The following is a 16178-nucleotide window of genomic DNA, read 5'->3' on the forward strand; positions in this document are numbered from 1 at the left end:
ACTCTGCTCAACATGATATGGTAGCCTGGTTGGGAGGTGAGTTTGGGGTGAGTAAAAATGTGTATGTGTGGCTGAGTCCCTTCACAGTTCACCTGAAACTATCACAACACTGTTCATTGGTTATACCCCAATACAAAATAAAAACTTTAAAATATGGGGAAAAAACATGCCTCTGTGGAAGCTACGGCATCCAGCACCATGTGCCAAGGGATATGGGAGGAGTCTTGCCCACCTGGATATCAGGTAAAAGGCAGTCAGATTTGAGTCAGTATTGAGTTAGATCTCAATACTGGTGGTGAAAACTCCTTCAACCCCTATTGGCTGGCATCTGGTAGCATCTAGAAAACCCTGACTTAGGCAGTCACCCACAGAAGAGAGAGCCTTTATGAAAGCTTAAGTTTCCAAAGGAGAAGTTCCAGTACTCCAGTTGAGCAGAAAACAAGTCTAGAGACATTAAGAGTGGGTACAGGGAACAGCTGTTTGCCAGCAACACCCTTTCCCCAAGGTGGCAGGGACAAGGGAGACCTTGTAAATTCTCCTATAGGAAAGAGGGGGAGATGCCAAAGGATACAAACTTCAAGTCAGAAGGTGAATAAATTGTGGGGATCTAATGCACAGAATTGTAATATGGTTAACAATACTGTATTACATCCTTGAAAGCTGCTTTACAGTAGATCTTAAATGTTTCCAGCTCATAAAAGGTAATTATAACATGTGATAGAGGTGTTAGCTAATGCTACAATGGTAATGATTTTACAATATAAAAGTATATCAAATCAACATGTTGTATACCTTAAACTTACACAATGTTATATGTCAGGTATATCCCAATAAACCCAGAAAAAAAGAATGTGTTACTTTAGCAAAATTGTATTTGTATGAGAAAACAGAAACTTTAAGGGATTCACTAAATTAATGTCAATGTCTCAAAGAAAATCTAGAAATAAATCAAGTCTTTAGAATTGAAAAAATAAATTGGTCATAGATGTATGGGTTTATTTCTGGTCTCTCAATTTTATTTCATTGGTCTATTTGTTTATCCTTTGGCCAGCAACACATTGTTTTGACTTTTGTGATTAATGTAGCTTCAGAGTTTTATAATCTGGAATTTTGACATCAAGTTGATTCTTATTTTTAAAGATTTTTTTGGTGACCTTTGTAATTCCATATAAATTGTAGGATCAGTTTTTCCAATTCTGCAAAAAAGGCAGTTGGAATTTTTATAAAGACTTGTTGAATTGTTAGATTGCTTTTGGTAATATTGACAATTTTAAATGTTCTGATCCATGAACATATGAAATATTTCCATTAACTTAGGTCTTAACTTTTTTTCTTTCAGTAATATTTTGAGGTGCAGAGAGAAGACTCTTGAGAGTCCCTTGGACTGCAAAGAGATCAAACCAGTCAATCCACAAGGAAATCAATCTTGTATATTTATTGGAAGGACTGATGCTGAAGCTGAAGCTTCAATAATTTGGCCACCTGATGCAAACCGACTCATTGGAAAAGACCCTGATGCTGGAAAAGATTGAAGGCAGGAGGAGAAGGGGACAATAGAGGATGATATGGTTGGGTGGCATCACCGACTCAATGGACATGAATTTGAGCAAGCTCTGGGAGTTGGTGATGGACAGGGAAGCCTGGCATGTGGCAGTCCACGGGGTTGCAAAGAGTCGGACATGACTGAGCGACTGAACTGAACTGAACTGATTGTTTTGTCATTTGTGTGTACAAGTCTTTCATTTTCTTGGTTAAATTTATTACTATGTATTCTATCCCTTTGGATGCTATATTTTCCGTTTCAAACTGTTCACTTATGGTATATAGAAATAGTTTTTTGTGTTAATCTTATAACCTGTAACTTTACAAAATTCATTTATTAGCTCTAGTAGACTTTTGTGGATTCTTTGGGCTTTCCATATACAGTATCATGCTATTTGTGAATAGGGATAATTTAGTTTAATTTTCCAATTTGGATAGCTTTTCTCTTTTTCTTGCCTAATTGCTTAGAAATTTCCATACAATGCTGAGTAGTAGTGGTGACAGAAGATATCCTTGCTTTTTTTGTAGTATTAAGAGGAAAGCTGATTTCAGACTTTCACCATTGTGTATAACTTTAGTTGTGTTTTTTAATAGATATTATGTCGAGGAAATTCCTTCTATTCCATTTTCTGAATGTTTTGTTTTGTTTTTGACAAGAAATTTTGTTGATTTTATCAAATGTTTTTTCTTGCATACTTAAGATGGTCATGTCGGTTTTGTTGTATTATTAACATACAGTAGTGATTGCACTGACTGACTTTCTTATGTTGAAACATTGCTGCATTCTTGGGAAAAATCCACTTGATCATGGTTTATATCCTTTTAATGTGCTCTTGTATATTGTTGATGATTTTTAAAAAACTATATTCAGAAGGAATATTTATCTGTACTTTCTTTTCCTGTGATGTCTTTATCTGGCTTTGACTGGAGGGTAATTGGCCTCATAGAACAGAAATGGTGGCCAAATAGAATAGAAAGTGTTCCTCTTCTATTATTCTTGGAAGTTTGAGAAAGCTTGATATTAATTCTTTAAATGTTTGGTAGAATTCAACAGTGCAGTCATTGAATTGGACTTTTCTTTGCTGGGAGGTATTGTAGGTGAAATTGTATCCCTACAAATTCATCTGTTAAAGTCTTAACCCCTAGTACCTCAGAATGCATATTTCAATATAGGGCCTTTAAAGAGGTAGTTAAGATAAAATGAAGTTATATCGGTGGGCTCTAATCCAATATGACTGGTATCCTTATAATAAGAATTAGGACACAGCTGTGAACAAAAGGAAGACTACGTGAAGACGCAGGAGAAGATGGCCTTCTATAAGCCAAGGAAAAAGCCTCAGAAAAAAAAAGAAAAAGAAATCAAGCCTGTTAATACCTTAAACTTGGACTTCCAGCCTCTAGAACTGTGAGGAAAAATAAATTTCTGTTTTTTAATTCACCCCATCTGTGGTATTTTTTTTATGGTAGCCCTAGCAAATAAATACAGAAGGCTTTTTATTACCGACTCAAGTGCTTTACTTGTTATAGTGTTGTTCCATTTTCTATTTCTTCATGAATCTGTTTAGGTAATTCATATGTTTCTAGGAATTTGTCCATTTTATTTTGATTATTTAACCTGTTAGCATATGATTGTTCACAGTGTTCTCTCATAAGTCCTTTTCATTTCTTTAGGTTAGCAGTACACAGCACTTGGATCACAGCCTTCTTGTGGTGAAGGGGCTTGTGTAGCTCAATGAAGCTGTGAGTCATGCCATGCAGGGCTACCCATGACAGACAGGTCATAGTGAAGAGTTCTGACAAAATGTGGTCAACTGGAGGAGGAAATGGTAACCCACTCCAGTATTCTTGCCGGGAGAACCCCAAGAACAGTGCAAAATGGCAAAAAGATATGACACTGGAAGATGATCCCCCTATCCTCCTCTCCCCAGGTTGGAAGGTGTCCAATATGCTCCCAGGGAAGGGCAGAGGGCAATTACTAATAGCTCCAGAGAGAATGAAGTGGATATGCCAAAGCAGAAATGATGCTAAGTTGTAGATGTGTCTGGTGGTGAAAGCAAAGTCTGATCCTGTGAAGAACAGTATTGCACAGGAAACTGGAATGTTAGGCCCATGAATCAAAGTAAATTGGACAAGGTTAAGCAGGAGATGGCAAGAGTAAACATCCACATCTCCAGAATCAGTGAACTAAAATGGACGGGAATGGGCAAATTTAATTCAGATGACTATTTTATCTACTACATTGCGCTCAACATTCAAAAAACTAAGATCATGGCATCTGGTCCCATCACTTCATGGGAAATAGATGGGGAAACAGTGGAAACAGTGTCAGACTTTATTTTTGGGGGCTCCAAAATCACTGCAGATGGTGATTGCAGCCGTGAAATTAAAAGATGCTTACTCCTTGGAAGGAAAGTTATGACCAATCTAGATAGCATATTAAAAAGCAGAGATATTACTTTGCTAACAAAGGTCCATCTAGTCAAGGCTATGGTTTTTCCAGTGGTCATGTATGGATGTGAGAGTTGGACTGTGAAGAAGGCTGAGCGCCGAAGAATTGATGCTTTTGAACTGCAGTCTTGGAGAAGACTCTTGAGAGTCCCTTGGACTGCAAGGAGATCCAACCAGTCTATCCTAAAGGAGACCAGTCCTCGGTGTTCATTGGAAGGACTGATGCTGAGACTGAAACTCCAATACCTCATGCGAAGAGTTGACTCATTGGAAAAGACCCTGATGCTGGGATGGATTGAGGGCAGGAGGAGAAGGGAATGACAGAGGATGAGATGGCTGGATGGAATCACCGACTTGATGCACATGAGTTTGGGTGAACTCTGGGAGTTGGTGATGGACAGGGAGGCCTGGCATGCTGTGATTCATGGGGTCGCAAAGAGTCGGACACGACTGAGCGACTGAACTGAACTGAACAGTGTGCAAGAATTGCTTAGAAGAAATGGAGTAGCCCTCATAGTCAACAAAAGTGTTCAAAATACAATACCTGGGTGCAACCTTTAAAATGACAGAATGATCTCGGATTGTTCTAAGGCAAACCATTCAACATCACAGTACTCGAAGTCTATTCCCAAAACACTGATGAAGAAAAAGCTGATGTTGACCTGTTTTATGAAGACCTACAACATCTTCTAGAACAAAAAGATGTCCTTCTCATCATAGGGGATTGGAATGCAAAAGCGGAAGTCAAGAGATACCCGGTATAATAGACAAGTTTGGCTTTGTAGTACAAAATGAAGCAGAGCAAAGGCTAACAGTTTTGTCAAAAGAACACACTGGTCATAGCAAACACCCTCTTCCAGGAATCCAAGAGACAATTGTACACATGGACATCACGATATGGTCAATACCAAAATCAGATTGATTACGTTCTCTGCAGTGGAAATAAGAAATGCTCTATACCATCAGCAACAAGACCTGGAGCTGACTGTGGCTCAGATCATGAGTTCCTTATTGCAAAATTCAGGGCTTAAATTGAAGAAATCAAGAAGATAATTAGGCCTAAATTAAACCCCCACATACAGTGTAGATGATGAATAGATTCAAGGGATTAGACCTGGTAGACAGAGTGCCTAAAGAACTGTGAATGGAGGTTAGTAACATTGTACAGGAGACAGTGACCAAAACCATCCCAAAGAAAAGGAAATGCAAGACGTGAAGCTGGTTGTCTGAAGAGGCTTTACTTTTCTTTTTTTTTTGGGGGGGGGGGGCATTTATTTACTTATTTATTTGCATTTAGCACAATATCATGTTTTATTTATTTTTTAACATTTTTTGCTGGTTTTAGTTTTTAATTAATTAATTAATTTTTAAATATAAATTTTAATTGGAGGCTAATTACTTTACAATATTGTAGTAGTTTTGCCATGCATTGCATGAATCAGCCATGGGTGTACATGTATTCCTCATCCTGACCCCCTCTCCCACCTCCATCCCCATCCCACCCTTCTGGGTCATCCCAGTGTACCAGCCCCGAGCACCCTGTCCCATGCATTGAACCTGGACTGGTGATCCATTTCACACATGATAATATACATGTTTCAGTGCCATTCTCCCAAATCATCCCACCCTCGCCCTCTCCCACAGAGTCCAAAAGACTAGCTAAGGAAAGAAGGAAGCAAAAGGCAAGGGAGAAAGGAAAGATATACCCAACTGAATGCAGAGTTCCAAAGAATAGCAAGGAAAGATAAGAAGGCCTTCTTAAGTGAACAGTGCAAAGAAATAGAAGAAAATGATAGAATGGAAAAGACTAGAGATATCTTCAAGAAAATTGGAAATATCAAAAGGACATTTCATGTAAGGATGGGCACAGTAAAGGACAGAAACAGTAAGGACCTAACAGAAACAGACAAGATTAAGAAGGGGTGGCAAAAATACACAGAAGTACTATGTAAAAAAGGTCCTAATGGATAACCATGAGGGTGTAGTCTCTCACTGAGAGCTGGGCATTCTGGAGTGTGAATTCAAGTGGGCCTTAGAAAGCATTACTGTGAACAAAGCTAGTAGAGGTGACGGAATTCCACCTGAGCTATTTAAAATCCTAAAAGATGCTGCACTCAATGTATCAGCAAGTCTAGGAAATTCAGAAGTGGCCTCAGGACTGAAAAAGGTCAGTTTTCATTCCAATCCCAAAGAAAGGCAATGCCAAAGATTGTTCAAATTACCATACAATTGTGCTCACCTCACATCCTAATAAAGTAATGCTCAACATCTGTCAAGCTAGGCTTCAGCAGTATTTGAATAAAAAACTTTCAGATGTACAAGCTGGGTTTAGAAAAGGCAGAGGAAGCAGAGGTCAAATTGCCAACATTTGTTGGATCCTAGAGAAAGCAAGGGAATTCCAGAAAAACATCTACTTCTGCTTCATTGACTGCGCTAAAGCCTTTGAGTGTGTGGATCATGACAAACTGTGGAAAATTCTTAAACAGATAGGAATACCGACCATCTTACCTGTCTCCTGAGAAACCTGTATGCAGGTCAAGAAGCAACAGTTTGCCAAATATCAAAATGTAAAGTTTAAAAAAAAAAAAAAAAAAAGAAGCAACAGTTTGAATCAGACATGGAGCAACTGACTGGTTCAAAATTGGGAAAGGAGTACGACAAGGCTGTATATTGTCATCCTGCTTGTTTAACTTTTATATGCAGAGCACATCATGAGAAATGCTCGGCTGGATGAATCATAAGCTAGAATCAAGATTGCTGGGAGAAATCAACATCAGATATGAAGATGATATCACAGTAATGGCAGCAAGTGAAGAGGAACTAAAGAACCTCTTGATGAGGGTGAAAGAGGAGAGTGAAAAAAGCGGGACTGAAACTCAACATTCAAAAACCAAGATGATGACATCCGGTCCCATCACTTCATGGCAAATAGAAGGGGGAAAAGTGGAAGCAACAACAAATTTTTTTTCCTTGGGCTCCGAAATCACTGTGGACGGTGACTGCAGCCATCAGTATCTGTTTCTAACTGTATTAATTTTCTTAAGCAGCTTGGAGTTTTTGGTTTCAGTTTCTATTGTATTTCTTTTCCTGTCCTATCTTGCTCCCTGCCTACAGAACTGCAAATTTTCTGTGGCTTTTAAGCACTTTAAAGTGCCTCAAGCTGGCCTGTTTTTTTTCCTGTGGATTCCAAATTGCATCCATACCACACTGCCTCTCCCACAAGTACTCCATTAGGCAAGATAGAAACCAGTCTCAAAGGCAGCCCCAGACAAGCAAGATCACTAAATGGAAATCCCAGCTTTCCCCTTTTGCCCCAAGGTAAAATTTAGGCATTGTGAAGATTCCTTCTGACTCTGCCATACTGTTTGGAGGGACAGATTAAGTGAGAAAATGACACAAACTTCATGTGCTTTATGGTATTCACTAAGTAGTCATTTGTGCGCTGTAGCTTCCAAACTGGTTTCTAGAATTCTCAGAAAGGTATTTCATCCCTGTATGTTGTTGTCATCCCAGTGTCTCTGAGATGCACAGGGCCTGAGGCTTCCGAAACTGCTGAGTCACTCTCACCTATCATCCAATTTACCTTTTTCTTTATTTGGTATTGCTTTATTGCTTTAAGGCTTCGCCTGCTTCCAGAGCTCTGCCAAAATTGGTGTTGACATTCTGTATTTCTTCATCAGTTTAGTTTGTGAAGGGACTGAAGGTTGGAGCTACCTCCTCTGCCGTGTTTTCACTGGACGGTTGCTTTTGATCTGCATCTTGTGTATGAATAGGATTTCAATAGGTGCCAGTGGACTCTCACCTATTGAAATCCTATTCATAACAAGAACTGAACTGTGATGCCTACATTAGGCACTCCCAGTGTAGATGGGAAAGTGTATGACAAGTGTTCTTAAGTAACACGTAAAGCATGGAACCTCACTTCTGTCAGAAGAAATAAAAGAGAAGAAATAAGTTTTGGTGAAGATGTAGAAAAGGAAAAACTTACACACTGTTGGTGGAATATAATTGGTACAACCACTATGAAACAATGTGGTGGTTTCTCAAAAAATTAAAAACAGAACTACTATATAATCAAGCGATTCTACCTCTGTACATTTATCCAAAGAAAATGAAAACACTAAATCCAAAGATATATATGCTTCCCTATGTTCACTGTAGCATTTTTTTGGCCATACCTTGCAGCTTGCAGGATCTTAATTCTCCAACCAGGGACTGAATCCATACCCTTGGCAGAGAAAATGTGGAATCCTAATTACAATATCTAATATATGGAAGCTTCCCTGGTAGCTCTGATGGTAAGGAATCTGCCTGTAATGCAGGAGACCAGGGTTTGATCCCTGGGTCAGGAAGATCCCCTAGAGAAGGGAATGGCAACCCACTCCAGTATTCTTGCCTGGAGAATTCCATGGACAACAGGAGCCTGTTGGACTACAGTCTATGGAGTCACAAAGAGTTGGACAAGACTGAGTGACTAGCACACACAAGATATGGAAGCACATATCCATTGAGAGATGAATAGATAAGATGTGATACATGTATCTATATTTATACCTATCTTTCCATTTGTAACAATATGATCCATTAGAGGGTATGAAGCTAAGTGTAAAGCATAAGGAATATAATCAGCAATACTGCAATAACTTTGATCTGTGGTTATTAGAATTATTGTGATGACCACTTCATAATGTATAAAAACACTGAATCACTATGTCATATGACTGAAACTAAAATAATATTTTGTAAAGAAAATGTTCTAACCATAAAAAAAGAAAAATAAAGCATGGTGTGTATTCCAGGACAAATTATGTAAAGCATATTAACTATATATATTATACATATATTAATATTATCATGAAGGTAATGATAACTAGAATCATGACCTTGTGTTAGCTAGGCAGTCATTCTTTTAAGAAAAGTTTTAACAGACATAGAGGGAGTCAGTTCAAATACACAAAACAGCAGAGACTATGAGTAGTGTCTGCCCCTCTTGTTAGTTTTGACATCACTTTTGTAACAAACAGAGGCTGTTTTTATCTTGAGTACTAGGCTCAACCCTGCTTTAGCCTCTAGGACTTATGCTCAACATAGAGTTCACTGTTCTAATGGTCCCTAGTATTCTTTATCCACTCTTTCTTTTTAGTGATTACAATATTTCTGAAGTATAAACCTTCATAAAATATCCTTTCATGACCTTTCATTGCTCTCAGAATAAATTCTAAACTTTAATGGATGGCTTCCCCCAATTCTTTTATGATTTGACCTTTTGATTATTCATCCATCTTCATCTTTTGCCATTATTTACATTCCTTTCATAGCCTAGTCATATGTCTGTTCCCTGCTTTTCAGTTTTCTAGTCTTTGCTTATATAATGTTCTTCTTTCCTTTCCTTCATAGCTCTTTATATCTCTTATTTGCCTCATATTGATGTCACTACCCCATTCATCATGCCCAAAACAGGTTAGGTGTCATTCTTTTGGATTCTACATCTTCCTTTTCATTTATGGTGTGTTGTATGTTTCACATTTTTGTCTGTATCTCTACCAGAGTATAAAACTGAATGTAACAACTTTGAATTCGCCACTGTTATATCTATTCCTAGAAAAAGAGCCGGCACATTTTTAATTGATTAAATTAATGTATTATATCATGTGAGCATCTTGGTTTTAAATAATTGAAACTGTAATAATAACTACAACACTGAAATGAAAACATACTTTAACACTAAAAGCTGTTGATTGATTTATAGTTTAGAAGGAACCTGACTGCTGCTTTGGATACAGCCAAATACATACCTGTGAGAATAGACAAGGCTGTGGTTTTTCCTGCCCCATTTTGTCCTAGGAGAATAGTGATCTGCCCTTTATATAAATTCAAAGACATATTGTTTATTACTACTTTGTCACCTAATTCCTGTGGAATAAAGAAAAGAAATAACTTGATATTTTTCACTTATCACTTATTAAAGATGCTTATATCCTATCCTTAGAAGAAACATCATATCATCAAACTCACATTGTATAAAAAAGATGATACTGTGAACAAGGAGCAATACATGTAGGTGCATTAAGTTTGTATACTAGCCAAAATAAATATGAAGTCTTGGTGGTATGTATATCTATTTACACTTGGTAAGGAAAATGGAGACTTTTTTATACTTTGTGTATAAAGAACATCATATTGTAATTATGGGTTTAATAAACTGTAGCAGGATCTAGGAAAGCTCACAGAAACTGCCACCAATGATTGGAAAAGTTGATGCCGTGATTTCAGCCAGAAGTTTATTTATTGATAAAAACCTGATGGCTCAGCTGGTAAAGAATCTGTCTGTAATGCAGAAGACCTGGGTTTGATCCCTAAGTTGGGAAGATCCCCTGGAGAGGGGAAAGGCTACCCACTCCAGTATTCTGGCTTGGAGAATTCCATGGACTGTATAGTCCATGGGGTCACAAAGAGTTGGACATGACTGAACGACTTTCACTTCACTTCAAAAGCATGTCCAGAAATTCTTAAGATTCCAAACAGCAGCTCAAATATGGTCCATTATCTGCTTTTGTATGGCAAAAACAAAAACAAAAACAAAAAAACTAGGAACAGTTTTTTATACTTTTAAAGACTTGGTAAAAAATATAAAACAGAATATGTGACAGACACTCTATGTGGATCATGGAGCCTAAAATATTTATTTGATCCTTTATAAAACATGCTTGACAAACTTTCAGAAGGGTCTTTTGAAAATTCCTACTATAGTTGACTTTTGAACAACATGGGGGTTAATTAACATATAATTTATAGTTGGTCTTCCATATCTGTGCTTCCTGCACATCAACTGATTCAACCAACCATAGACTGCATAGTACTACAGTATTTACTCCTGAAAAATATCCACATAGAAGAGATTGATGTATGGCAAAAGCCAACACAATATTGTAGAGCAATTATCCTCCAATTAAAGAAAATTAGAGATACGAAGGGAACATTTCATGCACAGATGGGCACAATAAAGGACAGAAATGGTATGGACCTAACAGAAGCAGAAGATATTAAGAGGTGGCAAGAATACACAGAACTATACAAAAAACATCTTAATGACCCATATAACCACGATGGTGTGATCACTCACCTAGAGCCAGACATCTTGGAGTGAAAAGTTAAGAAGGCCTTAGGAAGCATCACTATGAACAAAGATAGTGGAGGTGATGGAATTCTAGTTGAGCTATTTCAAATCCTAAAAGATGATGCTGTGAAAGTGCTGCCTTCAATATGCCAGCAAATTTGGAAAACTCAGAAGTGGCCACAGGACTGGAAAAAGTTGGTTTTCATTCCAATCCCAAAAAAGGGCAATGTCAAAGAAAGTTCAAACTACCATACAATTGCACTCATTTCACATGATAGCAAGATAATGCTCAAAATCCTTCAAGCTAGGCTTCAAAAGTATATGAACTGAGAACTTCCTGATGCACAAGCTGGGTTTAGAAAAGGCAGAGGAACCAGAGATCAAATTGTCAACATCCGCTGGATTATAGAAGAAACAAGAGAATTCCAGAAAAACATCTACTTCTGCTTCATTGACTACACTAAAGCCTTTGACTGTGTCGATCACAACAAACTTTGGAAAATTCTTCAAGAGATGGGACTACCAGATCACCTTACCTGTCTCCTGAGAAACCTGTATCAAGGTCAAGAAGCAACAGTTACAACTGGACATGGAACAATGGACTGATCACAGTTGGGAAAGGAGTACATCAAAGCTGTATATTGTCACTTTGCTTATTTAACTTATATGCAGAATACATCATGTGAAATGCTGGACTGGATGAAACACAAGCTGGAGTCAAGACTGCTGGAGAAATATCAACAACCTCAGATATGCAGATAATACCACACTAATGGCAGAAAGTGAAGAGGAACTAGAGCCTCTTGGTGAAGGTGAAAGATGAGAGTGAAAAATCTGCTAAAGACTCAAATTCAAAAAACTAAGATTATGGCATCCAGTCCCATCATTTCATGGCAAATAGAAGTGGAAACAGTGAAAGACTTTATTTTCTTGGGCTTCAAAATCCCTGCGGACAGTGACTGCAGCCACAAAACTAAAAGATGCTTGCTTCTTGGAAGAAAAGCTATGAGAAATCTAGACAGTATAATAAACAGCAGAGACATCACTTTGCCACAAAGTCTTGTATAGTCAAAGCTATGGTTTTTCCAGTAGTCATATACAGATGTGACAGTTGAATCACAAAGAAGGCTGAGCACTGAAGAATTAATGCTTTTGAACTGTGGTGCTGGAAAAAGTTCTTGAGAGTCCCTTGGACAGCAAAGAGATCAAATCAGTCAATTCTAAAGGAAGTCAACTCTGAATATTCATTGGAAGGATTGTTGTTTTAGGATTTCAAATCCTAAAAGATGATGCTGTGAAAGTGCTGCACTCCATATGTCAGCAAATTTGCAAAACTCAGCAGTGGTCACAGGACTGGAAAAGGTCAGTTTTCATTTCAATCCCAAAGAAAGGCAATGCCAAAGAATGTTCAAATGATCTCACATTCTAGCATTCATCTCACATGCTAGCATTACCAAAAGGCAGAGGAACTAGAGATCAAATTTCCAACATCCACTGGATCATCAAAAAACCTAGAGAATACCAGAAAAACATCTACTCCTGCTTTATTGATTATGCCAAAGCCTTTGACTGTGTAGATCAAAACAAAATGTGGAAAATTCTTCAACAGATGGGCATACCAGACCACCTTACCTTTCTCCTGAGAAACCTGTATGCAGGTCCAGAAGCAACAGTTAGAATCGGACATGGAACAATCAACTGGTTCCAAATTGGGAAAGGAGTACGTCAAGACTGTATATTGACACCCTGCTGATTTAACTTATATGAAGAGTACATCATGTGAAATGTCAGGATGGATGAAGCATAAACTGGAATCAAGATTACCAGGAGAAATATCAATATCTCAGATATGTAGATGACAGCTCTTTTATGGCATAAAATGAAGAGAAACTAAAAAGCCTCTTTATTAAAGTGAAAGAGGTGAGTGAAAAATCTGGCTTAAAACTCAACATTTAAAAAACGAAGATCATGGCATCTGGTCCCATCACTTCATGGCAAATAGATGGGGAGACAATGGAAACAGTGAAAAACTTTATTTTTGGGGGCTCCAAAGTCACTGCAGATGGTGACCGAAGACATGAAATTAAACAAAGCTTGCTCCTTGGAAGAAAAGCTGTGACCAACCTAGACAGCATATTAAAAAGAAGAGACATAGGATGAGATGGTTGGATAGCATCACTGACTTGATGGACATGAGTTTTAGCAAGCTCTGGGAGTTTGTGATGGACAGGGAAGCCTGGTGTGCTGCAGTCCATGGGGTTGCAAAGAGTTGGACAAGACTGAGTGACTGAACTGAACTGAACTGACATGTACATTTATACATGTGTGCTAAGTCACTTCAGTCGTGTCTGACTCTTTGTGACCCCATGGACTGCAGCAGCTAGGCTCCTCTGTCCATGGGGTTTTCCAGGCAAGAATACTGGAGTGAGTTGCCATGCCCTCCTCAAGGGGATCGTCCCAAGCCAAGGATCAAATGTGCATCTCATGTCTCCTGCATTGGCAGGTGGGTTCTTTACCTCTAATGCCACCTGGGAAGCCCCCATAGTATACATGTATATTAATCAGGTGACATTTAAGTAGGATAATTAGCTTTTTGGATGTTAATCAAACCTCAAAAATGTGGTTTTAGAAACACATGGGTATTGCCTAGTTGATGTTGTTCTATTCAAATACAATAAATTATACAAACATTCAGAAAATATTTTAATTTGAAAATAAAACCAATAACCTGAAAGTCTTAGTGTTATAGTAAAACAGAATTCAATAATAATAATAAAAGGTAAGTGGTGTGGTTACATAAACAACAATTAGAGTAGATTTAAGAGAGAAAAAATATTGCCAAAGATAAGAATGTCATTTTATAATCATAATGAGATCAGCCTTTCAAGAGGACATAATATTACTAAATGTTTATATACCCAATAACTGAATTCAAAATAGATGAGGCAACAATCAATAGAACTACAAACAGAAATAGAAAAATGCAGTTATTATCAAAGACTTTGATACTTTGCTCTCAATAATTGTTAGAATATGTAGAATCAGTAAGGATATAGAATACTTGAAGAGCTAACAACTAACTTGTCTTAATTGACATTTTTGTATTAATTCACTTAACATGAGCAGATTACACATTATTTTCAAGTACTTATAAAATTTATTTAGACAAATGATTGACTGAAACAAGTAAGAATCAACACATTTAAAAGAATTGAAGTCATACAAAGTGTCTTTCTTTGACCATAATCAGAGTTAAATTAGAAATTAATTACAAAAAAGATCTCAGGAAAATTCCCCAAGTAATTAGATACAAAATAATACATGTACAAAATCTCTTCTGGAAAATTGAAAAGGAGGAAATACTTCCCAACTCACTATATGAAGCTATCATTATCCTGGTATCAAAATGAGAGAAATACCTTACAACAAATGAAAAGAGAACAATATCTATCATAAAAATCCTCATTAAAAACACTCTAAACAAAATTTAAGAAAATTGAATCCATTAAAAAAGACAATAAAAAGATTCATTTCTGGGAAATAGGCATGAAGAGCTCCATAGACCCACTCCACAGTGGAACAAGAAATTCTGGTAAAAATTTAAAAAACATGTTTCATGTTGAGGTTTGATAGAAAACTACAAAATTCTGTAAGCAATTATCATTCAGCTAAAAAATAATAATAATAAAGGAGTTCAGAACTGAAAAAAAGAAAAAAAAATTAAAAAAACAAAACAAAAACCAACCACTTAAAGCCTCCAGAAACTGATCTGAGAAAATACTGCAAATGGAGAAACATTTAAGAAAATCTACTATAACTTGGCAAGAATAGCAAAGGTCTATGTTATTTAACATTTAATTGCTCCATTAATAGTCTGTTATCTAGTTTCCTTCTTTTTTTCAGTGCCCACTTATTCCCCAATATTCTCCATTCTGTGGAAAATATCTTGGATTTGTCCATTTCTTTTAATAGGTATTGCTATGACCTTTGTTCAACTATCATTACTTCTGAAGCAAGGTACCATTGGTCTTTGTTTCCTACACTTCTCCTTAACTCCTCAATTTCCAACATCCCATTTCCCACAAGGTAGTCAAAAATGATCTTAAAAAAAAAAAAAAAATATATATATATATATATACACACATTCCTCTAGCCAAATAATGGCTTCCCAATGAAGCCATTTACTAACATTCTTATGCCTCCAAATATTGTATTTTTTTTTTTTTTTCTGTTCCTCAAACACATTGACAGGGTAACAGGTAGGAAGACTAGGGGTCCCCAAGAAGCAGGAGGAAATAAACTGCAAGCGGCAGACATTTTTTCCTAATTCTATGCTGTCATGGCAACTCCTGGTTCCACTTGAACTTAACTTTTTTCAAACCTTGAGCTAACCAATGTGTTTTTCTTATGGAAATGTTTTTCTTAAGCTATCTTGATGAAACTATGTATTTCCCTTGGAATCTGCCTTTCTTCAAATCCATTTCCCCCAAGACTAACCTTTTTCTCAAACCTTGAACTGCTAATGGCTCTACAAACCAGTATGTCTTACACATGGAAATGTTCTCTTAAGCTCTGTTAATGAAACTATGTATTTGCCTGGAAATCTGCCTTTCTTCAAGATTCATGTCAATTGTTTTATGGCTGGGATGACTCACCTTGTGCCAATGCTATCTCAAAATGCATGCTCTGGGAGAGGGGTCAGGTGCAGCTCTCTCAGTTTTGAGGTGTTTCTTTTATCTAATTAGCAGCTTGCTAACAGATATATAACTCCTTGCTAAAAACTAGCAAGGGGGCACACTTTCTGTCCCCTTCTGATGTCTATGCTGGAAGGTTTTACTATCCTTTTTATACTTTAATAAACTTTTGCTACACAAAAGCTCCTAGTGATTGAGCCTCGTCTCTGGCCACAGATCAAAATCCTCTCTCTGGAAGTCATGAATCCCGGCATAGCTAATGGCTCGCAGCAGCAATCTTTCAACATGAAAGTCTTTCTCACCTCAGGGTTTTCAAATTTGTGATTTTCTAACATGAGTGTTTTTCCTTTAGCTTTTCAAATAATTGATTCTTCTCA

General features: G+C 37.2%; 1 protein-coding gene across 1 annotated transcript in view; it reads right to left on the minus strand.

The window, feature by feature from the left end:
• The window catches only part of LOC113883814 (ATP-binding cassette sub-family A member 3-like), a 201960-nt gene that overhangs the window by 119928 nt on the left and 65854 nt on the right, over positions 1-16178 (minus strand). Inside the window, exon 11 of the mRNA XM_027527832.1 lies at positions 9757-9903. Coding sequence (XP_027383633.1) covers positions 9757-9903 — 147 coding nt within the window. The remainder of the gene's footprint in view (positions 1-9756; positions 9904-16178) is intronic.

Source organism: Bos indicus x Bos taurus, chromosome 25 (assembly GCF_003369695.1).
Source record: "Bos indicus x Bos taurus breed Angus x Brahman F1 hybrid chromosome 25, Bos_hybrid_MaternalHap_v2.0, whole genome shotgun sequence".
Taxonomy (NCBI): domain Eukaryota; kingdom Metazoa; phylum Chordata; class Mammalia; order Artiodactyla; family Bovidae; genus Bos; species Bos indicus x Bos taurus.